The sequence below is a fragment of the Castor canadensis genome, chromosome 3 (assembly GCF_047511655.1).
Source record: "Castor canadensis chromosome 3, mCasCan1.hap1v2, whole genome shotgun sequence".
NCBI lineage: Eukaryota > Metazoa > Chordata > Mammalia > Rodentia > Castoridae > Castor > Castor canadensis.
In genome coordinates, this window is record NC_133388.1 from 60,251,490 (window position 1) to 60,278,065 (window position 26,576).

The 26,576-nt window shown below is 34.9% G+C and overlaps 1 protein-coding gene across 5 annotated transcripts in view; it reads right to left on the minus strand.

Annotated features, from left to right (window-relative positions):
• The window catches only part of Togaram1 (TOG array regulator of axonemal microtubules 1), an 83,317-nt gene that overhangs the window by 48,789 nt on the left and 7,952 nt on the right, over positions 1-26,576 (minus strand). For 4 of the 5 annotated variants that reach the window (XR_012446174.1, XM_020181710.2, XM_020181711.2 and 1 more), the window contains exons 2-6: positions 13,044-13,200; positions 9,805-9,930; positions 6,867-7,163; positions 5,822-6,084; positions 2,072-2,304 (exon numbers count right to left, since the gene is read on the minus strand). Coding sequence is in view for 4 of the 5 variants with exons in the window: in XM_020181710.2 (XP_020037299.2) it covers positions 2,072-2,304; positions 5,822-6,084; positions 6,867-7,163; positions 9,805-9,930; positions 13,044-13,200 (1,076 nt within the window). In the remaining variant the exon portion in view is untranslated. The remainder of the gene's footprint in view (positions 1-2,071; positions 2,305-5,821; positions 6,085-6,866; positions 7,164-9,804; positions 9,931-13,043; positions 13,201-26,576) is intronic. The other variant, XM_020181714.2, reaches the window with a different exon arrangement.

A 26,576-nucleotide genomic window follows, 5' to 3' on the forward strand; every position in this document is an offset into this window, starting at 1 on the left:
ATTAGGTCAGTGGTAAGTTTTATAAAGAAAGAGATTATAAGTTCTTCAGCAGGTGTCTTTGCCATTGGATTTAGTGAGAATTCAATTTTAAATCTTTTGAAAAATTAACATTTGTAGAATAGATTACTGGATGTTTACTTTACTTTACTTTTTTTTTTTTTTTTGCAATACTGGGGTTTTGAATTAAGGACCTTGCACTTGGTAGGCGGGTGCTCTATCACTTGAGCCACTTCACATTTATATTGAGTGTAACTGACTTGGATGAAAGAAAAATCTTCTGCCTAGAAGGGTGGTTTTCAACAATTATTCCTTCTCAATCCATTGAGGATAAGTCTTTCATCAGGTAGCAGTGGCTTTCTTGGCTATAACTCTTATAGGAGGATGTAAGCTGATGAAGCATAATTACTATAAGCAGTAAAACTTAAATATGGAAATCTTAATTCATTAAAAGGAATCCAGTCTATACATGAGGATGCACTCAACTCCCTTCTTATAGACTTCAATATTTGAAGAATATAACTCTATGAGACAGTATAGAAAACACAGAATTCTACATATTACAATATAAAATAAACTTCACAAATGGTTTTCATATTTTTTATAAGATGTTGCAACTGCAGGAGTATACAACATAAAATTTCATCTTCAAGGAAGATCAAGGAAAGTCTAAAAGGTAAATATATGTTTTATATGTCTGATTCTTTGTAAAAATTGTTATTTTACCAAAGTCATTTCAAATTCATTTTGTAAATATAATTCCTTACAACAAAGGAATTTCCTATAAGAAAAAATTTCTGAGTGCAAAGTAAGTTGCTGTTCCAGTGAAAAATGTGGAGGAGATGCCAGGTGTCAGTAGCTCATGTCTGTAATACTAGCTACTTGGGAAGCTAAGATCTGGAAGAATGCAGTTCTAGGACAGCCCAGGGAAATAGTTCCAGAGACCTCATCTCCAAAATAACCAGAGCAAAACGGACTGAAGTTGTGGCTTAAGTTAAGAGTTCCTACTTTGGGAGCAAGAAGCCCAGAGTTCAAACCCCAGTTCCACCAATTAAAAAAAAAGCTTGGGGGGAGAAAACCATGGATGAGACAAATGTCTAAGAACAGTTTAACTGTATGAATTGCTGAAAACAACCACCTTTCCCTTGTTTATGAGGTCTCTGCCTACGTTTGCCAGTGGTTCCAGTTTACTAAAGTGAAAATAGCTTTAATTTTTAATTTACTTCTAATAGCTATATATAAACAAGGTTCAGGATAAAATTAAAGGAAAATAAAATTAAAAGGACTGACAACACCAAATATTAATGAGAATGTGAAACAACTATAACTCTTACACATTCCTGATGGGAATATAAAGTTACACAACCATTTGGAAAACTGTTTAGCAGTTACTTAAGTTAAATAAATACCTGCCTATGCCAGAGCACTTCTACTCCTGGGTAATTTGTACATAATAAAGGGAAAATGGGTTCCCTCAAATCCTACAACAGGATCACAGAGATTCCCAGAAATCAGGGTGGGGTCACTTCTTAAGACTTAGAAGTTGTAGTGATAATATGGAACACTGCTTCAATTGTTATGTTTAAATATAACAAATGTATCAATTTCAATGTAAAAATAATTCTCTGTTGGCAGTGGGGGGGAGCAGGACTCTAATTCCAGCACTATTGCTGAGCTAGATTAGACCTTATCCATAAATGACAGGAAGTTGGTATTAAGGTTAAAATGAAAGCAGTAAGATAATAAGTCAACTGGCAAAAGTCTAAATGATCCATAAAAGTGATACAAGACAAAGAATATTAAGATAGACCTTGGGAAGAACAAGGGCCCTGGGAATAGGGATTATAATTATTTAGGTGTTCTAGGTTACAGCTGGATTTGTGTTCTCTCTTTCCATCCTTACTCAAAGCAATGCTAAGCAAAGTAATAAGTGTAAATTTTCTCATCTTTTAAATGTATTTTAACATTTCAAAAACTAAAAAATAAATGGTTTTAAGTCTCTTCCAAATACATCATTAGGGTTCTAGATCAAGAATTATGGATGAATATTACTTAGCATGTCAAAGAAAAATACATTATTCTCTTCCCCTGAGGAGTTGTAGACAGAGAAGAAGTCAGTGATTCTTGGCTGTAAACTCCACTTTCACTGTAAGAGCTGATGTTTGGAGAGGAAGAGCGAGATGGGGAGTCCATGGTCAAATCAAGTTTCATTGCAGAATCAGGACTTTCAATATCAGAAGTACTGCCACTCAGCTTTGCTCTTTTCTTAGCCGCACTATTACGAAGGGATCTGAGGGAGCTCTGCATCTAAGAAAAAATAAAAACAATTAACTTCATGAGATAACATAAATTCTTTATATTAGTAAAATTTATCTTTAGATTTTTTTTCCCCCCAGTACTGGGACTTGAACTCAGGGCCTACACCTTGAGCCACTCCACCAGCCCTATTTTTGTGATGGGTTTTTTCGAGATAGGGTCTCACAAACTATTTGCCTGGGCTGGCTCCAAACTCGTTTCTGCCTCCTGAGTAGCTAGGATTACAGGTGTGAGCTACCTGCACCCTGCAGATTTTAAACTCAATTAACTTTGCTGAGCTAGCCACTCCACAATCCAGCACTAACAAGATGGATGCTAATATCTCTATGTACATAGTACAAAATATAGATTTCATCACTTAGATAATAATAAACAACAGGGCCCAAAATAGTGTATTAATTCAACTACTAACTGAATTACTGAATCACATAGTACATATAACAGAGTTTAAAGTCAGAAAGTTACAGTTAATCTTAGCTGACTGGTATGCTGATGTGGCTACTTAGAAGTTCTAGGAAAAGGTTAGCAAAAAGTAAGAAGTTTCCTAAAGTCTGATGTTTACAACCTTTAAGTATATTAGTTTAGATTAATAGATCAATGTATGTAGACTTCTGAAGCCAATTATTTTTAGAAATGCAGAGAAGAAATTATTACAAACTAACATATTAAGGCTGGAAATAGAACTTTGAACAAATTAAGAAATACAGAAATATAAAACTGCTTTGCTTATATCTTAATTCATAAGATTAAGCAGTTAATGAAAACTATCTTCAGTTAATGAAGATAAAACCTCCATAAATTTCTTAAGTCTTCACACTTGAAAGGTAGGCTTAATAAACTTCTTAATGGAAGTATAGTACTGTAAAATCCATAATGAACATGGAATTCAGTAAACTGACCTTGAAGCCACATCCTATTATTTTTCAACGTAACATCTCAAGAGTCTCTTATGCAAAAACAAACATAGGATCCAGCCTAGTGGCTCACACCTGTAATCCTAGGTGCTCAGAAGGCAGCAATCAGGAGGATTGTGATTTGAGACCAGCTTGGGCAAATAGTTCAAGAGACCCTATATTGCAAATACCCAACACAAAAAATGGCTGGTGGAGTGGCTCAAGTGGTAGAGTGCCCTGCCTAGCAAGTATGAGGCTCTGAGTTCAAAGCCTAATACCAGAGTGTGTGTGTATGAGGGGGAACACAGTCAAATGCACAATAAACAAAAAACATAACAGAGAAAAAAACTGCTTTACTTAATACAGGGAGCTACTACGAAGATTAGGTGAACTAATGAAAATGAAAAGGGAGGGGGCGAGGGGCAGGGGGTGGAGGGGAGAGATGCCCCAAACAATGAATGTACATATGAATAAATGAATAAACAATAAAAAAAGAAAAGTGATTGATACATTATTAAGTACTATAAAATGTACCAATTTCAATGTAAAAATAAATGCATATACAAGTAAAATAGAAATGAAAAAGTTGATTATACTTTCCTTTGTGACATAAGAATACAATTCTAGTTCATAAAATGTGTAATGCCTTTCTTAAGTATTCTTAATATGTTTATCTTAAGAAAGATAAACAGTGACCCAATCAAAACAGTAAGTGCCATATTAGTACCCAGAAGGCAGGATAGGATATTTTAGACAATTACATGGCTTAATTCAGTAGTAGAGCCACCTCCTTATTATAAGATTGGAAGGTGAATATCTAAAAACAAGAGTCCTCCTATGTTTTGTAATAATCATATTAGAGAAATGCACCTTTCAATCATCCACTACAAGATAAAGGACAACTTTTAAATTACAGAAAAATAATGTGGACTGCAGAAGTAATTCAAATGGTTGAATGCCTGCCTAGTAAGAACAAAGCCTGAGTTCAAACCTGAGTACCACAAAAAAAAAAGTACAGAAAAATAATGCAGGAATATGTAGGATCAAGTGAAATTTATAAGATATGTAGGAAAATACCTTTTCTGTATGTTTCTTCCCTTCAAATAAATTCCCTTCCTAGCACCAACTAAAACACAATGCATTAGAGAGGGAAAAGAAAAAAATATGTACCAACATCAAGGAACGATTTCATGAGCAGTTGGAAGTTAGAATGAATACTTGAATCATTAAGAATCAATTGTGGAACTCTGTAAATTAGTTTTATGCATGCTTAACAGAAAAGATACTTTTTAAAATGAATATGCATTAAAATTAATGTTGTCTTAGTGAGCAAATTATCAGCATGAGTCCTACATCTTTGCAATAGGCTAAAATAAGACCATAAAATATCATGATTCTTTGTTTAGATATTTAAAGTAAAACCAATTTATGACATATGATATCAGGTAAACTGACAAAAGGAGGCATCTATCAAAATAATACTCTGAATCCAGTGAAATACAGCAACCACATTCTTTCTCTGGAATGGTTAGTATGTACCAAGTTACCATATTGCCAACACATTTTTATAGCATAATATTATTTTTCTATTTTGGTGGGCCTGGAGTTTGAACTCAGGGCTTCCTGCTTGAGCCACAGCTTCAGCCCACATTTTTATAGTATAAATAGATCAGCCCACATTTTTATAGTATACATAGAGTAACACAGGATTCAAACATGAGTATACAGCATGATTTCACTTTCATAAAGATAAAAAAATTTACACATGTACACAAAGTTCAAGCTCAAATATATTCACTGCAGCCAAAATAAATTGTATGAATATTACATAATTAAGTTATATAATATAATATTAGTATAAAAAGGACCCAAAGTATGCACATGTGAATAAATGAATTAAAAAATGACAAAGACATATATAAAACACAAATTAATGGAAACAGTAGTTGCCTCTGCTAAAGAAAGAAATTGGATTGGCTAGGGAACTATGTTATACTCTTAAAAAAAAAAAAAAAAACAGGAAACAATCTGGGTGCCAGTGGTTCACCCCTGTAATCCTAGCTACTCGAGAGGCAGAGATCAGAAGGACAGAAGTTTGAAGCCAGCTTGGGCAAACAGTTTGCAAGACCCTATCTCAAAAAACACCCAACACAAAAAAGGGGCTGGTGGAGTGGCTCAAGGTGTAGGGCCTGGGTTCAAACCCCAGCACCACCAAAAAAATCAAAAAACCAGGAAACAAACATGGCAAATTGTTCATTGGGAGTGGTCATTCGGTGCATTGATGTGTTCCAATATTATTATACGTACTTTAATTTAAAAAGGAATAATAGCACATATGAATATAATAAAAAAAAAATAAAAAGGAATAATATATGCAATGCTGGAAGGACACAGTATGATATAGAAAAACATCCTAGGTAGTAAGATCTGATGTGATGAATTTCCTTCATTTCATCATTCAGTGTAGAAATTCAGTGCATTTTCCATAACAAACATGAAATACTTTTATAAATAAGAAAAAATGTTATGGGATAACAAATAATTTTTTTCTTAAATAATAACTATATTATAAAAATTATGCTTTAAAATTACTAAAAATGATGTATAGTTCTAACCTCTTCTTGATCCAAATCTTTATCCTTGAAATTTAATTCTGAAAGATCAATCGTAAGACTGTCTTTTTCACTCTTCCAAATATCATCAGGCTCTTTCTTTTTGGGACCCACTGTGCTTAAAGCAGTTTTATCAGGCAAAAGGCTTATTCCCCTTGGTATGGGAGGTACAGGCTTTGCTCCATTTAGGCCTCTTCGGGAAGATGGTGATCTCACCAGGGCAGGTGTAAGTTGAACTGGAGTAGGTTTTTCTTGAGAATTTTCTCCTGCATGAAAAATACATATTTTACTTTTTCTTATTTTCAGAGGAGAAGTGGAAATTATAGTCTAAGTATTTGAAATACAGTGTTTTTAAATAAAAAAGGTGTATTACCTTTTATTTGAAATAAAGATTACTATTCAAAATGAGATTAATTAAAAGATCAGTATCCCTTAATGAATATAACAAAACTGAGTTATGTGAAAACCTTTCACATTACATAAACATCTTAGCTAAGTGGCTGGAGATACAAAATCACATAGGATACAGAGGATGCCTTCAACAGACATTTTATTTTGAAAGTGGATTTATCCAAAATGAACTTGTATGCAAATTTGATGATTTGCAGTGAGATATTAAGAAAACTTTAGTTTATAATAATAAATAGAAAACCCTTCAACATAATTTTAGCATATAATAAACATTCAATAAATGAATACTAGGCATTAATTACAGCAAATATTTGAATGATATTTTATATTTGTAATGCTAAAGTTTGTTAGTAGACTCTTAGGCAACATATGCTGTTCATGTTCATTTTAAAGCATTATTACTTGGCTGGTCCTAAAAAAAGGATTTCAAAGTGGCAATGTAAGAAAAGAAATGATCATGTCAAATTTATATTATACATCTATTCTATTAAACACACTGTAAAATGTTTTCCTAAATATTTAATTCAGAGAAACAAAAAACAGTCTACCAGCTTTTAAAATCTAGCAACCCTATATATTAACTCCAAATGCACAAAAAAATGTAAACACAGTACTGACTTTTACCCATCATTTCTACCTGTAGGGTCAGATGATTTTTGGCTGACAAGCTTTTTCTGTGGAGTTGGCTTTGACAGTCCTTCAAAGCTTTTAAGAGGCCAGGAATTTGAGAAATTAATGGAATTATCCTGAGGCTTCTTTGGAGATACGGTAAGAGGAGAACTGTGCTTTGGACTAGTTCGAGGTGATGAGAGAGGATAGGATGGGAGGATGAAGGCTCCTGGACTTGGATCTGAACCAGAGTATGAAGAAGTGTGCTCTGTTTGACTACCAAACGTTTGCTGTGTCTTACTGGCAAAACTTAGGCTACCATGTACTGTAATAAAACAAAAAAGATATGTTATTTATATATATACATCTTCTCAGAGTTAAATTTTTTTCCTCCTCACATTCACATTTTCATCCCATATTACAATTACATTTTTATATGGTGTGAGGTAAAGAGCTAATTAAATTTATGTTCAAACATTTTGTATCTTTTAATCTAATTCAGATCCTATTGAAATTTTCTACATTTGTAGATTAATTTCCTACTTGCAGTTTTGTCAAATTACACATATATATATACATATAATATACATGTATATCACGTACATATGAGAAAAGTTTTGTCTTCTTAATAAATTTTTCTTTTTCTCATTATAAGGATATTCATTTTCTAGTGCTAAAAATGTTTTTAGCTTTAGTGTGCATATTTTCCCTATCCTCAGCATATTTATGCCTGCTTTTCTTTGACCATTTGCCTATATCTTGTTCATGCTTTACTTTTTTTCCAACCTATTTTGATTTGTTTTATTTACTTATTTTGAGACAGGGTCTCACTGTGCAGCCCAGCCTGGCCTGGAACTCAGATCCTCCTGCCTCAGCATTATAGGCAGACATTACTATGCCTGGTATGATGTATTAAATGTGGCTCTTTTTTTGCTGTTGTTTGGTTTTTGGTGGTACTGAATACTAGACCCAGGGCCTAGTGCATGCCAAGCAAGTGCTTGACCACTAAGCTATGCCCCAGCTCACTGATGTGGCTCTTAGACTGGAGGTGTGACTCAAGTGGTAGAGTACAATCCCAAATATCACATAAGAAAACAAAACAAAACTGCGTTTATGCTTGCCTAAATATGGTTCTTAAAAAACTAGCATTTCAATGAAGGAAAAAAAAAAAAGACCTGATCATCTCTGTAATTTAAAAGTTAAGTCCTACCCATTTATATTTATGGTACTTACTGATATATTTGGCTTTAATTCTACCATCTTATTTTGTGCTTTCTATTTATAGTGTTTTTTATTTTTCATACTTTATTCTTGCCTCTTAGTGATATTTTTATTTTACTCCTCAGCAAAAATAAATGTACACTGGCAATCTTTTTAAGGTTTTATTACATTTTCCTTAAATATTTTTAACAAGACTTCCATGACAAAAGACCTAGCTTATGTATACTACAAATAAAACAAATATTTTTCTGAAATCCTAAATGACTGTATATATTACATGTAATTTAAAAAAATTCATGTCTACTTATTTATTTATTTTTAAATAGTATCTCACAGTGTAGCCTAGACTGGTCTATTAAGTTAAATTCTATGGAACTTAAGAAAAACATAATATTCCTTCATACTTGCTGCTCTAAATGGTATTCTGAGAAGTTAGAGAAAACCAGGGCTACTATGCAGATCTGATTAAACACTGACAGTGGAGATAGACTAAAAGGTGATAAAATCATTCAGGGATAGGTGAAACAGAAAGACTAAGCAGTACAGCAAACACCCTACTTACACTAATCGTGAGTCCCAAAGACATTCAAGAATCATGATTCAGGAAGCACCAGTATCATTAAGAAAGATAGACTATTATTGAGTTGTGAGTAACAACCCCACCCCCAACACACAAACAAAGTTTTAAGGAGTCATATGACCATGTAACCCATTGGAGTAGGTGAAGAAGGTAACTAAAATGTAGTGCTATTTTAATTAAATCTTCCTTACTGATTTAAAATGATCATTACTTTCCCATAAAAAAATATAGAAGTATATCCCCCATTACTCAAAAAATTTACTAAAGCACATACAAAAAAAATTAAGCTACTACTAGAAAATATTTGATTTGATCCTATCTCTACATAATCATAAAGCTATTAATTACCATAGAAATTTTAAAAATCTTCAATCTCAACATTCATATAACTAATAACAGTCTCAAATCCTTCCTTTTCTTTTATATCTTATGTGTTATCTGAAATGATAGTTTGATAGGACATTACAGTTCCTAACAGGAAACAGAAGAAATTCTAAATATCCTTCAAATTTAAGGCTGTTTTTGAAAAAACTATCTACTACAGTACTACTTAATGGATATTAGTTTTTAAAATTATTTAGTATTAAAATGTTGTATATACCAATAGTTTCTAAACTTTAATCAGTCATATTTATAACAAGATCACAAAATCTAACATTTTAGGACGACAATTAAGAAAAATGTTATTAAGCTACTTGGAAGATGGCGATTGGGAGGACTGAAGTTTCAGACAGGAAAGGGGGTAAGTTGGTGAGACCCTATCTCAAATAGTTAGCAAGACCCCGACCCCATCTCAATCTACAAGCAGGCATGGTGGTGTGTAGCTCTGGTCCCTGCTACGTGGAAAACACAGGTAAAAAGACTGTCGTCTGAGGTTGACCCAGGGCAAAAACTTGACACCCCACCCCAAAATAATTAATGCAAAAAGGGGATGAGAGGATATGATTCAAGTGGTTGACCACCTGCCTTGTAAGTTCAAGGCCCTGAGTTCAAACCCCAGAACCACCAAAACAAAGAAAGAAAATGTCATTAATATTGCCATTAAAAATGTAACAAATACTTTTTTTTGTGATAAGTATAATTATACAAAATAACATATAGGCTAGCATTAGAAATCCCACATATTTATATATCATTTGTTCCCAAATAAATTTGGGACTTATACCCTTATCTTGATGAGTGTTAGTTGTCCCCAGGAATTGTAAGTCAGAATCCACACTGCCAGTTTTACCACATATCTGTGAAAATCCACATTTCCCAGGAAGATTTGTCTGATGAGTTCCAGTAGTACCTTTTGAAGGAAGAAGGATAGGGAAAAACACAAAAGTAAAAGTAAAAGTAAACTTTTCCTCATGAATACATCCTATTTCACAATGTTCATGTAATTTAGATGGAAATAAATATAGGAGTGTAAGTACAGTGATAAGCTCTCAGTATTGGCAAAATGGATAAATGGCAGGGGTTAAAGACCAGAAAACAGACTGGAAAAGGACAGGAAAAGAAGGGCATACTAAAGAATATACACAAGATAGTTTCCTCCCAAATTCTCCTTTTCCTCACCGTGTTTCTCCAGACGTGACTTTCATTTTTCCTGGTATGCACTACTCTGCAAAGTTCTACTGCAGAATTCTTCTTTTCTATTATACTATATGGCATTCACACACTTTCTTCTCTTTCCTGTTTTCTTTCTTCCTTCCTTTCTTTTTAGATAGAGGCTTGCTATGCAACCCACTGGCCTTGAACTCACCATCATCCTGCCTCAGCCCCCCAAATGCTGGGATTACAGGTTTGCACCACTATACCTGTCCATGCATGTAGTTTCTAAGTTTATACATGCATGTTTCCCAAGAATCCCTTTCCCACTCCTGTGATTGGTTAATGTTATTCCTGGGCAGGTGAAGTCTAAAGAAAAGGCCATAATGACCTCTCTGGCATTCAATTTGTTCATATGTGGAACAAAGTAGTTCCGTATAGTTCTAAAATTCTATGACTTATTATCTCCCTATGATTTCAGACCTTTTACTCCTTAATATACTGGACATCTTCTAATTTAATTCTCACATCCATGCTTTTGGTTATACTTTATCCTTGCCTGCATGAAGCAGTTCTTTTTGCCTTACTGACAGCTGCAAATCTCTCCCTTTTTTAAAGTTTAGCTCAGGGCAACTCTTTCCTGCAGTTTTCTGAATGACTTCAGAAAGTCTCTTCCTTTCCTTTCTTGAATTCCTATGGTATTTGTAATTTATATCATGCAATCTAGTATCAGATTATATATTATTTTGGTCTACAGTTGTTTAAAATCAGTGTAACTATGTAATGAGTTTATTGATGGTAGAGGAACTCACTTATAAAAAGACCAAAATAATGGTATGAACATAACTGGATATATTACTGTCCTTCCTTTTCTCTATTAAACAAACAAATTAAGCTATATAATCAAAATAACATTTCATTTCTGTATGAAAATACTATGGAATTTTATTACAGAAAGGTCTACAAATTCTTCCAAGAGAATAATGCTTGCTGAACACCATGCAAACTCACAGTCAACAAATTTCAGTAACTACTATTATTTGGATATTAATAAATGTCAAAATGCACAAGATACTCAATCTTCACCTTTACCTCAATCTTCCCACTGGTATCACTGTATCATCATACTTCCTCTTTTTCTTCTTTAATAGGAAAAAAAAATACAACCTACATAGGGTAAATTGTAGGAGCATTAATATTAATCCAATATACTACCTTTTTTCCTTCTTGGTGCTAAGTCTTTTTTTATTTTTTTATTTTTTCCCATGGCATTGGCCTCCTGCTTACTGTCTCAGCCTTCTGGATGCTAAGTTATGGAATCCTTCTCTATCTCTCTTCTTTATCCTTTGTATTAAATCATCTTACTTCCTGACAATTCTTACCTGTGCCACTTATAAACAATCATATTGCCACAGATTTTTTTAAAACTTAATTTAAAAAAAATCTCCATTAGTCTTTAGTGCTTTCAAGTATGAGCTCAAATTTGAGCCTACCACACTCGGATTTCCCAAATCCCAATTTATCTTTCAACATTCTACCTTGACAGAGCTCCCAGAATATCTCAATAGTATTCCTAATGTAAGCTTTTGCTTTTGCTCTCCTTACACCTACATTTTACTTATGTCATATGAATCACAAAAAGACGCAGTCGAAATACTTTCCTTAATGACTTTCCAAACTGATATAGCCCAGGGCAATGACCAAGTCTGCTGAACCACATATTTACTTTCTATAACACGCAGGCAACTCAACATCTTTCCAGTTGTTCTGGTAGAATGTTCTTAGAGCATTCTTAACTCTCCTTTCTCACACTCCATATCCAGTCTACCAGCAAATCATGTCAAGGCTACCTTTAACATACAATTAGAATCTAATCTCTTCTCACTTCATTCACTGTTGAACAGGTAAACTCTCCATTAACTCTAGCCAGAATTACAAGGGACTCTTAATCAGTTTTCCTTATTTTGCCTTGTCTTTCTTTCATCTACTTTAAATATCCAAAATGCGCCTGGAAAACATAAGGCAAGTTGACTTTTCAGTGCTTCTTGTTCAGAGTAAAAGTTGGTTCATTCAGTAGCCCAGTGGGCCTTATAATTGAGGTTATCTGTTACCTCTCTAATTTTCGACTTCTCTTTCTCTTACTCATTTCATTCCAGATTCACTAGGCTCTTTAATCCTTCTCAAACATGTCCTCCACCCTTCTCTCTTAATCACACTGCACTGATCATCCCCTCTTCCTGAAATTTGCTCTTCTCTTTTGATATGTAGTGATTTGCTTCAAATATTCCCTTCTAAATATAGCTGCCTTTCCCTATATTAAAAAAGCCCCCTGCTGTCCACATTCCTCTTCTCTGATTATTTATTTATTTTGATGCTACTGGTGTTTGAACTCAGGACTTTGCAATTGTTAGGAAGGCACTCTACCACTTGTACCATGCTTCTAGCCCTTCTCTACTTTATTTTTACTCACAGCATCTATTGCTGTCAATCTATGTATTGCATTTAGTTAATGTCTATTCCCCTCCCCTACTAGAATACAAGTTTTATTAGTCAGAAAGTCATCCCGCTCTTGTTCACTGCTATTATCCCAGTATTTAGAAAAATACCTGATGGGATATGTTCAGTAATATGATTGGTTTATTAAGTGACTATTGTCCTACATTGCTACTTAACAGGTTTCAATGGGAATCCTTTCCATGGTCTCATGAGACAACTATGTCAAATGTCCATGTTCTTTAGATCGTCAATAAATATTTACTAAATGTGAACTGTCTACTAGATTATAAATTCTTTAAATTCTTAAATGGATATGAAGTTTAGAGAAGTCTCTAACTTAGTTCAGCCTATCTAATACCACCAAGTTTTACTTACCAGTAGCACATACAGGAAGAGAATCTGTGTTAAAATCTTGATTATTCTGAAATAAATTTCTTGATACTCTTTTTCTGCTAAAACATAAATCATCATTGACTGGCATAACTTGAGAGGGCTTTAATTTTGGTGATGGGATGAGATCATAGGCTGAAAACTATGAGAACAAAATAAGTTAGCAAATTTGTGTTAAGTCTACTTTATAATATATATGACAAAATAATTTAGACCCAAATATAAAATTCAGATTAAAAGAAAAAATTTTATCAAATATACAATGATACAAACAAACATTCATATATAGTATGGTATACTAACAGTATTTTTCATTCCAGGATAAAAATGCTGATTTATTTTTTGGTGGTACCAGGGGTTTGAACTCAGGGCCTTGTGCTTGCCAGGCAAGTGCTCTACCGCAGCCCAAAAATGCTGATTTTTTTATTGTTTATTATTTCTCCTCAACCCTTTACTTTACCTTCCCACATTAGGTATTTAGCAATAAGAAAGGAAAAAATACAAATGACAAAAAGGGTGAAATGTCAACTAGAACGAAGAAAGAAATGTCTTACCTTTCAAGCTATGCCATCTTTGAACATTACTCAGCATCCCTCTCTATTATTCTTTCTGAGGCAAATTTACTATCCATATTCTGCAGCCCAAATGTAAATATAAATGGCATCATAACTTAAGACATGGTTGTCTTGGGAGATCTTATTGTTGGTCTCTTAGTTAAAACAGAGTACACAGGGGCTAGAGGTACAGTTCAGTGATTAAAGCATGTGCTAAGAATGTGCAAGGCCCTGGGTTCAATCCCCAACACCAAAAAGCAACCCAAGTACATAATATTTTACATATGTCTAATACTTTATTTCTTCCAAGTACTTTCTCAAAAACTCCATATGATCCTTAAGGTACAAAAATGCCAACATATAAATTCTGAAGTTCTATTTAATCACAGTTACAGAGAGCACGCTTCAAATGTTCAAAATTCTTCACCAATGACAACTTCAATTGTTCTGGATCATTTCACATTCATTGTGGCTACAAAACATTTAAAAAACTGAGTGAACTGATAAATTATACTATTTATATATTTATTTGGAACTTTCAGAAGCAATCAATCTAGACAGGTGGTGAACTGTAAACATTGGCAGTAATGAATGTAAATAATGACCTTCGTCATTAGTACAAAGAATAAGGAGGAAGAAGGATTATTAAATTTAAATTCTTAGTATTTGAAATATAATTGGATAGAAAACATTCATCTAATTCTAATTGGGATGGCCCTTTGCACAAATTTGTTTAACAATAGTTACTTGTCTTTTTTCCAGGTTTTGCCAACATATACAAATAATATTAGTATGATATAGTTGTTTGGGCAAATCTTGAACTTATCTTCTCAGAAAAAACTAATTACATTTTCTCCATTGATTTCATAGTTGTATACATTAACCTCAACTTCTTTTCAAGACACTGTATAAGATTGTAAAGTTATGTGTTCAACTAAGTTTTATAATAGATAATACCTTTTAAAAAATAAATTAATTCTTATAATACCACAAATCCTATACTGCCTAATATATCTTTTTATAATTTGCAGACACTTAGTGAATCCTAAGATTTTATATAAGAATTTATATATAAAATTGAGTTAGAAAACTCTATATATCCTGAATAATTTCTAATTAAGATGAGATGCAAATCACTAATCACCAAATGTTTATCTGTATATTTTAAAATAACCATTAAATGAACATATTAAAAGATATATAAAGGTCTTTGGATGATATTTTATATATATGCTTATTTTTGAAAGTTCAATAGTTGTAAAAAGAATATGAAATGTATACTCATGGACAAAATGATAATATGGTTTTTGGTTACAAGACTTTTGGTTTTCTGTGTCTAAGAGGAAACAAAAGTTGGCTTCTTTGGGTAAGCTTTTATATATATATATATATAATACCTGATATAGTTCTAAATACAAAAGTTACAGAGACATAGAAATACCTACACAAGGTAACAGATATGTTTCATCCATTTATCAAAGGAATTATAGTAGCTTTCTTAGGATAGCAAAATACATATGCATTATTTTATTTAGTATGTTTTTAAGGTCATTTTAAAATTTATTTTAAAATTATTTAATTGAAAAAATTTATCATTGAACTCTGTGTATATGTTTATGGAATATATCAACACAAACACAGAAGTGAATAAAGGAGAAAATTTTGACAAAATGAACATATTTTATAATAGTATATAATATTATTAAAATGTTTTCCATGTCCTTACCTGTTCTAAATCATTTTAGAAAGTTTATCTCACCAGGCATGGTGGTACATGCCTGTAATCCCAACTAGTCAGGGGGAAAGAAATCTGGAGGATAGTGTTTTGAGGCCAGCCAGGGCAAAAAGTTAGTAAGACACCCTCATCTTAACAAAACAAACTGGGCATGATGGTACATGATATAATTCCAGGTATGCAGGAAGCATAGGTAGGAGGACCACAGCTGTCTGAGGTTAGTCCCAGGCAAAAATACAAGACTATCTGAAAAATTACTAAAGCAAAAAGGGATGGGGGTGTAGCTCAAGTGGTAGAGCATCTTCCTAGCAAGTGAGAGGCCTTGAGTCAAACCCCAGTACTACCACACACATACACAAAAAGTTTATCCCTTTCAAATGACCTTAATATTCTCACTTTCTTACATAATTTTAAATACCATGACTCTTTAAAAAAGCTTTTAACATTTTTGTCCCTAGAAATTTGTATCTCAAAAATTGCTAATGGAATCACCATTTTTTTTCCTTATAATTCTTTGTCTTCCTTAAATTTAATTTCTAAATGAAAAATAAAAACCATTAAGATGCTTGGTGCCACCTCCAACTTTTAATTAGTAGTTAAAGCAACTACTAATTAATTTAAGCTGACTGAAGCAAATACCTCAAAAAGACCTCTCTTAGTGTCCAGATCTTTTTCCTTTTCAAAAATATTAAAATAATCACTGATTTTGAAGATTTAAAATGTGCAAAACTCCTCTATTTTACATAAAAATAAAAGGTTGTTTTAGGGGCTCAAAATTTTTTAAAAAGAAAATTAATGACTACATATTGGAAACAATCCAGTATCTAGCCATTATTTCATTACCATAGCAAAATACTGGGGACAACTACTTTATAAAAAGGTTTATTTTGTTTTTCGTTTTGGAATTTCAAAGGCGCAGTGCCTACATCAGGTTCAGTTCTAATGAGGACTTCATGGCAAATGCTGATGTGCTGGATGGAGCAAGTGATTACAACTTCTGTATCGATCGAGTCTATCTCTACTGTCCCTCCCCCTTTATGATTCGGAGACAAAGCTTTCTTGTGTAGCCAAGTCTGTCCTCAAACTCTCAGTCCTCCTGCCTCAGTCTCCAGAGTACTGGGATCACAGCATGATTCATTACAGCCAGTCATGACTGTGTCTTGAACCAGGAGCAGAGATAGAATTTGGTAAGGACCAGGCTTGATCCTTTTGTAACTACCCTCTGGTGAGAACCCAAGGGATTCCCACAAAAACCACCTCATGCCCTCAGTGACCAAAGGATCCTTCACTAGGCTCTACCTCTCAGAGGTTCTACCACTTCCAATAGCATCACCTTTGGGTTCAAGCCTCCAATCACAATAGACCCCTGGTGGACACACAAACCACACACAAACCACAGCAGGTGCTAACTCAAACCTAGAATGCCAACTATTTCCTTACCATTTCTCCTGCTTATACCAACAGCTTATCTATCATTTTACCTGATACAAAGGACTACCAAACAGTATTCCTAAATTTCTTGTCTAGTCTATAAAATTATAAACTAAAAAAATTTAATTTTACTTTCTACTTTTTGAGTATTCAAATTCAGTTATCTTATTTTGCCCTCCTAATAAAGATGATTCTCTTTCAAACTTTAAACTTGCCTCATTCTGAAGTTCAATTTTGATAATCATCCTAACAAATCATTATTTATTAATGGTTATATTTTAAGAATAATCGTGTGCTTTGTACCATAGCTTCTAAATTTTGTTATAAAATATTCTTATGGTTGATTCCATTTAGTTCTGATATATGCTGCATCTACATTGAGAGGAGTATGCTTTTGGCTTGTTCATGGCCTTTTAATAACTAATTTTATTTTACTTTGATCAACATATCAATGACACATATTAACAAGGTTTAGTATGATATTCCAACACATGCATACAGCATGCACCAATTGAATCCTAGCTTGCTTTATCTCCCTTCTTCTCCAACCCTTCTCAACTTCTAATAATCACTATTCTATATTCAGGTTGACTATTTCCACATGAAAGGGAACAGGCAGTGCTTGTTTCTTTGGATGGTTTATTTCTATTAACATAATGTTCATGAATTTTTACAAGTATTAAAAATAAAAACTTTCAAATTCTTTAAGCAGCTCAAATATTTTTAAAAAGAAAATTAATGACTACTTATGGGAAACAATCTGGTATTTATACTGATAGTAGATATGTTTTTAGGGTTGCTTATGTTTTGACAACCTTTAATACAAAAGTTCCCCCCCCTTGTTTGTTTGTTTGTTTGTTTCTTTCTTGACAGAATCTTGTTATATAGCAGCTGGCCTCAATCTCACTATGTAGCACAGGCTTGCCTCATCTTCCCAAATGCTGGGATTATAAGTATGCACCACCATGCCTGCCTATGAAAGGTTTTTGTATTCAAATACTCTCATCATATTTTAAAAAGATTAAAATACTTACTGGAAACAATCCAACATCCAAGGAAAATTTCAAATTTTAAGTTCATACTAAACATATTGGTACAATTTAATAATTTTTCTGATTCCCTATTTAAATTTGTAATATTAAATTCCTAAATCTTTCCCACAATCTTCAGATCCCTGATGCTCTGTTTTCCATTCTAAGCTTTCCTCTTAACAGGATCTGGAAGCCTAATTTTAGAGCCTTGTCTGCAAAAAGTGATTCACAGATCATCAGCAGCAGCTAGCTTATGAGACATGTAGTCTCAGATCCCAGTTCTAGACAAACTAAATCAGAATCTGTATGTTAACAAGATCTTGAAGCAATTCACATACATATTAAAGTTTGCTAAACACTGCCCTAGAAGTCATCTCTTCCTTTCTTTTGACTTTGTTACACACATATACACACTTTCCTGATAACTCTAAATTTTTGGATATTTGCCACATTTTTAGTTTTTTTTTTCCTTTTCAGAGAAAAGACTTCTTCCCTCTCTTTACCTGTTTTCTTTTCTTTACAAGCAGGAGGATGTAATATATAAGAACAAATCCTGCTTTTCAAATTTCATCCTCTTCAAATGCTGAGCTGCATTTAACAATACTGATCATTCCTTAAATCTCTTTCACCACATTGTTTCTAGAACTTTTTCTTTCTTGGTTCTCCTCCAACTGTTAGGCACATATTCTTGATGCCTTATTGGTTTTATGTCCTACTACTATTCCCTACACGGGGCTATATAATAAGATATAGTCTTGCTCTGTATACAATGTGTGGAAGAGCCCACTTATTTTCAGTTTCCACAGTTGATGCTCAGTACATCACTTCTACAAGTGACAATTCTTTCCATAACCCTTAAATAGCAGTTTTCAACTTATTTGGTATATCTTCCTTTACCAAAAATCCCTACTACCCCCAAATTAACTAGCTTCTTGCTTTTAGGCCTTCTGAGGCCTATTCTTGGATCTATGATGCTTTTAGTCATCTTGTTCAAATTTTAGAGCTATCCCCTCCTCTATTCCATCAATCACTAAAATGCTTTGAAATATCTCTTGCATCCATTCCTTTTTCTTCTAATGCTAACACCCTGCAAATCCTCATAAAACTCGACCTTCAAGTATCCTAATAAGTCTCATTGGTCTTCTAGTTCAATCTCTAGCTTCTCTTATAAAATCTACATAATACTTCTATTTGATTAATTTTACTAAAACATTGCTTTTAAAAAAGCCTTTTCCCAAGGCTGAGTGCTATGGCTCATACCTGTAATCCCTAGCTACTCAGAAGGTAGAGATTCAGAGATCATGGTTTAAGGTCAGCCAACACAAAAAGAATTCTTGAGACCTTATCTCAACCAATAAAAGCTGATGGCATACACCTGTCATCCCAGTTATGTGGGAAGCATAAATAGGAGGATTGTGATTGAGGCCCACCCTGATGTAAACTCAAGATCCTGTTTGAAAAATAACTAAAGCAAAAAGGGCTTCCAATCTAACTGCTACTTTTCTCTTACAACTTTATTTCAAAGCACTATACTATAAAAATCATCCTTGCAACCAAACTGGTCTAGTTAATCCTTAAAATGACCCATAGGAGTATATAATATATTCCTAGTATACTAGTCTACACTTGTTTATTATTACAGTACTAATATATATACATATATGTATATGTATATATATAATATCTGGGGAAGTACTGGGGCTTGAACTCAGGGCCTACACCTTGAGCCACTCCACCAGCCATTTTTTGTGACAAATTTTTTTGAGATAGCGTTTCATGAATTATTTGCCCTGGCTGGCTTTGAATTGCAATCCTCCTGATCTCTGCATCCTGAGTAGCTAGGATTACAGGCAAGAGCCACCAGCGCCTGATGTACAGTACTAATAGTTTGCTTTGAGGTTCAGTGATTCATTAGTAGCTGGGTATTCCCTAACACGTGACAAAGGCATCTGTTATTGACCCTTACACCTTTTGTTTTCGGGTCATCCTCCTTGCCAAGAATGTATTTCACGCTCCCAACCACTTCAAAAGTCTAGGTCAAATTCACATCATTCTGTGGCTCTGTCAATTTCCCAATAACAGAATTGCAAAGAGATGTATAAGGAAAACAGGTCAGTTACAGATCCTTCTGTGATAGTGTAGTAGTTAAAAGCACCAACTCAGGAACAATATTGCCTAGGTTCAAATCAGCTTTGCTTCTCACTAGCTGAGAGATCATAAGCAAGCTATTTAACCTGACATACATTATGTGCTATTAAGAGAACTTCTCCTACGATCTGATTAATGTTGTCTTCCCAATATTTCTATGTTGAAACCTACTCCCAGGGTGATGGTATTAAGGTGGAACCTTTGAGAGGTGATTAGATCAAAACTGCTCACTCTCATGAGTGAAATGAGTGTGTCCTGAAGGAACGTGTTTGTCTATTCCACCATGTGAGGAGGCAGCAAAAAGATACCATCTATGAAGCAAAGAGCCCTTACCAGAAATGAACCTGCCAGTTTCTTGACCTTGAATTTCCCAACTTTTAGAACTGTGAACAATAAATTCTTTTCGTTTATCATTTTAAACATTTTGTTATAGTAGCAGGAATGAATAAGGGAGTTGCCTTTAATAATAGTACTGTTGGTGACTTATAAAAACCTTTTTTATTCTCTAAATCTAAGTTCATGTGGTAGACTGATTCCTTTTCAATAGAATTTTTCCTTTTTTTGGTCATACTAGGGTTTGAACTCATTTGTTTGTTTTTTAAAATTTTTTGTGGATTTATCTGTTGTTTTATTTATGCTCCTGTTCTTTTCAAAGAGAAAAACTAAAGAATGACATATGCTTTCTTTTAGACTCTACTTGCATGGAGTATCTTATTTTATCCCTTCACTTTCTGTCTATGCATGTACTTAGAGATGAGAAGAGCTTTTTCTAAGCAACATGTAGTTGAGTTTTGGTTTGTTTTTATTTTGTTTTGATGATACTGGGATTTGAACTCAGGGCCTCATGTTGCTAGGCGGCACTCACTTGAGCCACTCCACAGACCTGTTCTGTGTTAAGTATTTTTGAGATAGGGTTTCATGAACTATTTCCCCGGGCTGGCCTTGAACTACAGTCCTCCTGATCGCTAGCTCCCGAGTAGTTAGGATTATAGTCGTGAGCCACTGGTGCCCAGCTGCATAGTTTTTTAGTCATTCATATTCAAGGCAATTACCAACAGATTAAGGTCTTACTATAGCCATGTTGTTACATGCTTCCTAGTTTTGTTGTAGTTCTTCTCTTTCTCGCTCTCTTAAAAGTTTTCCTTTGTGGCTAAATTATTTACATTAGTAGTGTGTTTTGAGTCCTTATTATTTTGGGGGTGTCTATCATAGATTGTCACTTCGTGCTTACAAGTACCCCAGATCTTTTGATTATAAAAATTTATTGTGAAGTGATACCAACTTAACATGATCGTAAAGATAAAATATATACTACCCTTGCACTCCATTCTTATCCATATTTGAATTTTTGATGTCTGATTTTACATTCTTCTAAACTGCTTATCACTTAACATGATAATGTAGTTATTACTTTCAATTGTTTTGATTTTTAGTCTTCAGGTGAAAGATATGGTTTATATACCATGTTTACAATATTAGGACATTCTGAATTTGTCTGCATAGTTATCTTTACCAGTGAGTTTTACACCCTCCAGTATTTTCTTCTTACTCATGAAAGCCTCATATTTTCAGTTTGAAGAAGTCCCTTTAGCATTTCTTGAAGGAAAGATCTGGTGAAGATAATTTCTCTGAGGTTTTACTTGGGAATGTCTTTATTTCTCCTTCATTTTCTCAGGGACAGTTTTGCTGGGTACTATATTCTCAATTGTCAGGGTTTTCACCCTTTACTACATGAAAAACCTTATGTTATTTTTCTCTTGGTCTGTATGGTTTCTGCTTAGAAGTCTGCTACTGGATGAATCAGAATATCCTTATCTGTTGTTTCTTCTCTCTCGCAGTTTTGAGAATCTTCTCTTTAACATTCACCTCTGAGAGCTTAATTATAAGATGTCTTGGTTTAGTTAAATTTGACTATGTATTTGCTCTTCTAATGATACCTCAAAATTTTCATAAGCTTTCTTTACATCTTTCTTCTCTTTTTTCCTCTACCAACTGCATACTTTCAAATAGCTTTATCTTCAAGCTCCCTAATTCTTTGCTCTGCTTGATCTATCCTGCTACTGATGTTTCTAGTATACTCTCCAGTTTGTTTAAAGTTTTTTTCAGATGAAGAATATGTTTGGTTTTTTAAAAAATTCCTTCCCTCTCTCTGTTAAGTTGTTGTTAAGAACTGTTTTCTTGAAGCTTATTAAAAGTTTAAGATGCCTGTTTTAAATTGTCTGTCACAGAGTTCACCCATACTGGTCACTATCTAGTCAGTTTCTGATAATTTATTTTGACCCTTAGATTAGGTCATAGATTTTTGAAAACTTTTCATTTCTTTTTTTTGAGATAGAGTCTTACTATGTAGCCCAGGCTGACTTGAAACTCAAGATCCTCCCGTCTAGTCTCTCAAGTGCTGGAATTACAGGCATGCACCACCATCAATGGCTTTCTTGAAAACTCTTGATGCTTGGTATTCGATGTCATCTGGGTTTTGAAGGATTAGGTATTCTAGTTTTCCTAATCTGTTTTCCTACTTTGCAGTAATTCTAAGCAGCCTACTTGTTTTCTATTAGCCAGTGGTCAGTTCTACTACATCAGTACTAGATGGCATCCAGAGTTCAGGTTTACTGGAGTCTGTTGTTGTCACTGTCTCAGCTCCAGAGGAGAATCCAAACCCAGGTTTGTACCAAACCTGCAGCTGGCATGTTGTTTAGCATAAAGGTGGAGTACCTAAAATGGGTAGTCCATCTCCCCAAATCTCTCTCTGGGGCTGCCAATGCTGAAAAGCTCTATCACCCTCTGAGCGCACAGTCCACCAAGACCAGCACAGCACTGAGGTAAAACCACAGCTCTGCTATGGGCTTCCTACTGTGGAGGTTGACTCCTGGCACAAGACTGTTCCAGGAAGTCACAGGTGATGCTGGCCAGAATAAAAGTCTGATGACTGAAGCCTTAGGGTCTCCTCTGGCACCAGGGCTCTTCCAGAAATTCTATCTGTAGGCACTGGCCTGGAGATCAGGGCCACTAGGATCTGCCCAATGTTTGAGGTGTTATCAAACTGTAACTGAGTGCTAATCACCATGTCCAACTGAAAGCAGTCTTGCTATATACTATGTTTCCTGAGGTTGGGGTAGTATTGATTGGTGCAGGCAGTTCCTTGGTCACCAAAGCTGATCTAAGTTGTGTGGACTTGAGTCTCAGCTGCAAGGACCTGCACAGTATCAGGGGTACACCCAGGATCACTGCAGCTTGTGGTTTGTAGGCCAAAACCCAAGTTCATCTCACTGGGGCAAAGTTCTCTCTGTGTGGTGCCAGGGCAGGTCTGGAGGCTCCTTCTTTGGGCTCTACTCTGGGTATGGATCTTTGGTTTCTGCCCAATGTTGGTTCTCATTATGGCAAACCTAGCACCAGGGTCCAAGACAAAGTCCTCTGCTAGTATTCATTCCCTGCTCCTCAGAGGGAACAATCCTGCTTTCCCCTTCTTTATCTGAGGTGAGAAGCAGTCCACTGACTGGTTAATGTAATTACTGTGTTTCAGTCTGTTGGTACTGGACTGGATGGAAGCCATGGAGTCTGCTGGGTACTGTGTTGGGCCTAGTCAAGTTACATGCATTTAATGGCTAAATTGATGATTTTGCCCTTTTTAAAAGTTATAGAAAAATATGTTTAGAAAAACTCCACCCAATTTCACTAAATTACTGAAAATAAAATCAGTAACCATAATTGTGTATTTAGTGCTTTGTTTTTAATCATTAGCAATTTAAAAAGTTATTGACTTCTGGTATTTAAAAATAACCCCTGATTTCTGGTTTAGAAACATTACTGATATCCAAACTGTTTCTAAAGGAATCTGTAAGAATATAGGATCAAAGAAGTACTTTTACCTTCTTAAAATTTATTGCTAAGAACAAAATCTTCACAACAGACTTTAATGTAAGACACAGGACCCCCTCTCCCTCATTCCGCCCCCCCAAGTATCTTGCCCTGGCCCTGCCAATTACATGAATGATGACTAACAACTAAAAGTTTAAAAAGATTTTTTTTTCAGTACTGGGGTATGGGGTCTGATCTCAGGGTCTTGGCAGGCACTGCACCAACTTGAGCCATGCTCCAACCTGAAAGTTTAATTTAATAACATCACACTTGGATGTTACTTTGAAAATTGTTCTTTCAAAAAAGGTAAAGCTAACTGAAAAAAAAATTACACTTGAAAACACTTTTATTCACTTAACCAACTGGGCTTAATATTTATTTCTGTATTATGTTTAGGCTTTCAGCTAGGAGGAAATCCACTGAGTTTATGAGTCCCAATAAATTTTACTAAAAATGTTTTCAGTTCATTAGTATGAGGGTTGGCTTTTAATGGAAACATTTTAAGTATGTTATTTTTATTGACATATATTAAATTGTACATAGTCATGACATTTCCATACATGCATATAATGTGCTTTGACCATATTCACTCCTTTTATTCCAGTGTCAAGAATGGCCTTACAACATGGAAGAGGACAGCTGGGCACTGGTGGCTCATACCTATAATCCTAGCTATGAATGCTGGGAGGACTGCAGTTCCAGCCTGCTGGGGAAAATTTGAGACCCTATCTTAATGGAAAAAAGCTGGGCATGGTGGGATAAGACAGTGGAAACCTTAAATAGGAAGACTGCAGTCCAGGCTAGCCTGGGTAAAAAGTGAGACCCTATCTCAGAAATAACCACAGCAAAAAGGGCCAGAGGCATGGCTCAAGGGGTAGCGCTCCTGACTGGCAAGCATGAAGGAGTGACTTCAAACCCCTGTAGCACTCAAACCAAACCAAAACAACAACAAACAGACAAACAAAAAAGCCATGGAAGGAGGAGGGCTAAGGGCATACTTCAACGTGTGAGGACCTAGGTTGGACTCCCAGCACTATTAAAAAATAAAACAGGAAAGAAAAGTGTTCTGATTTACACTCTAGAATGTTAAGGGGATTAGAAGTCATCATGCCACTCAAAACAAGTAAGTTTAATAAATTGAAAAACTCAGTAACTCTTCTTAGAGCAATCAGAGAGGGCTGGTGGAGTGGCTCAATTGGTAGAGTGCCTGCCTAGCAAGCGTGAGGTTCTGAGTTCAAACCCCAGTACACCCAAAAAAAAAAAAAAAGTAGCGCAATCAGAGAGGTGACTCAAAATGGACTTCATAAAATTAAAAAGCATCTGCACAACAAAAGAAATGGTCTCTAAACTAAAGAGACCACCCACAGAGTGGGAGAAAATATTTGCCAGCTATACATCAAAGGACTGATAACCAGAATATACAGGCAACTCAAAAAACTAAACTCTCCCAAAATCAATGAACCAATAAAGATATGGGCAACTGAATTAAATAGAACTTTCTCAAAAGAAGAAATTCTAATGGCCAAAACACACATGAAAAAATGCTCACCATCTCTAGCCATAAAGGAAATGCAAATCAAAACCACACTAAGATTCCATCTCACCCCTGTTAGAACAGCCACCATCAAAAACACCACCAACATGTGTTGGCTAGAATGTGGGGAAAAAGCAACCCTAGACCACTGCTGGTGGGAATGCAAGCTGATCCAACCACTCTGGAAAAAAAAATTTGGAGACTTCTTAAAAATCTAAACATAGACCTGCCATATGATCCAGCAATCCCACTCCTGGGGATATACACAAAGGAATGTAACACAGGTTACTCCAGAGGTACCTGCACACCCATGTTGATTGCAGTGCTGTTCACAATAGCCAAGTTATGGAAACAGCCAAGATGCCCAACTACAGATGAATGATTAAGAAAATGTGGTATTTATACACAATGGAATTTTATGCAGCCATGAAGAAGAATGAAATCTTATTATTCTCAAGTAATGGATGGAACTGGAGAACATCATTCTGAGCAAGGTTAGCTACGCTCAAAAGACAAAAAAATCTTATGTTCTCTCTCATATGCAGACTTTAGATCTAGGGCAAATACACAATGTTGTTGGACTTGGGTCACATGATAAGGGGAGAGCACATACAGGAGGTATGGGGATAGGGAGGAAACCCAAAACATGAAAGTGTTTGATATCCCCACTGCAGAGGAGCTAATACAGAAACCTTAAAGTGACAGAGGTCAATATGGGAAAAGGATCAGGAACTAGAGAAAAGGTCAGGTAGAGATGAATCAACTTGGGTTGTAACATATTTGTACATGGAAGCAATGCTAGGAATCTCTCTGTATAGCTATCTTTATCGCAACTAGCAAAAATGTTTTGTCTTTCTTATTATTGCTTATGTCTTCTCTTCAACAAAATTAGAGATAAGGGCAGAACAAGCAAGAGGGGGTTGGTGGGGAGGGAGGGGCAGGGGGCACGGGGGGGGGGGGGAATGGCCCAAACATTGTATGCACATATGAATAAAAGAAATAAAAAAATAAAATAAAATAACAATAATAAAAAAACAGGACATGAATGTAAAAGGGACACCAGGAGTGGAATCAGTAGGAGGGAGGAGGGGGATAAGGGAGGGCACTAGGAGGTGAAGTGGTTTGAAGTGTATTACATGTCTATTATGAAGACAGCATAGCGAAACACAGCAAACTCTTTGAAAAGAGATTATGATGGGGGGGTTAACTTGTTCACAGTGTGCTGTA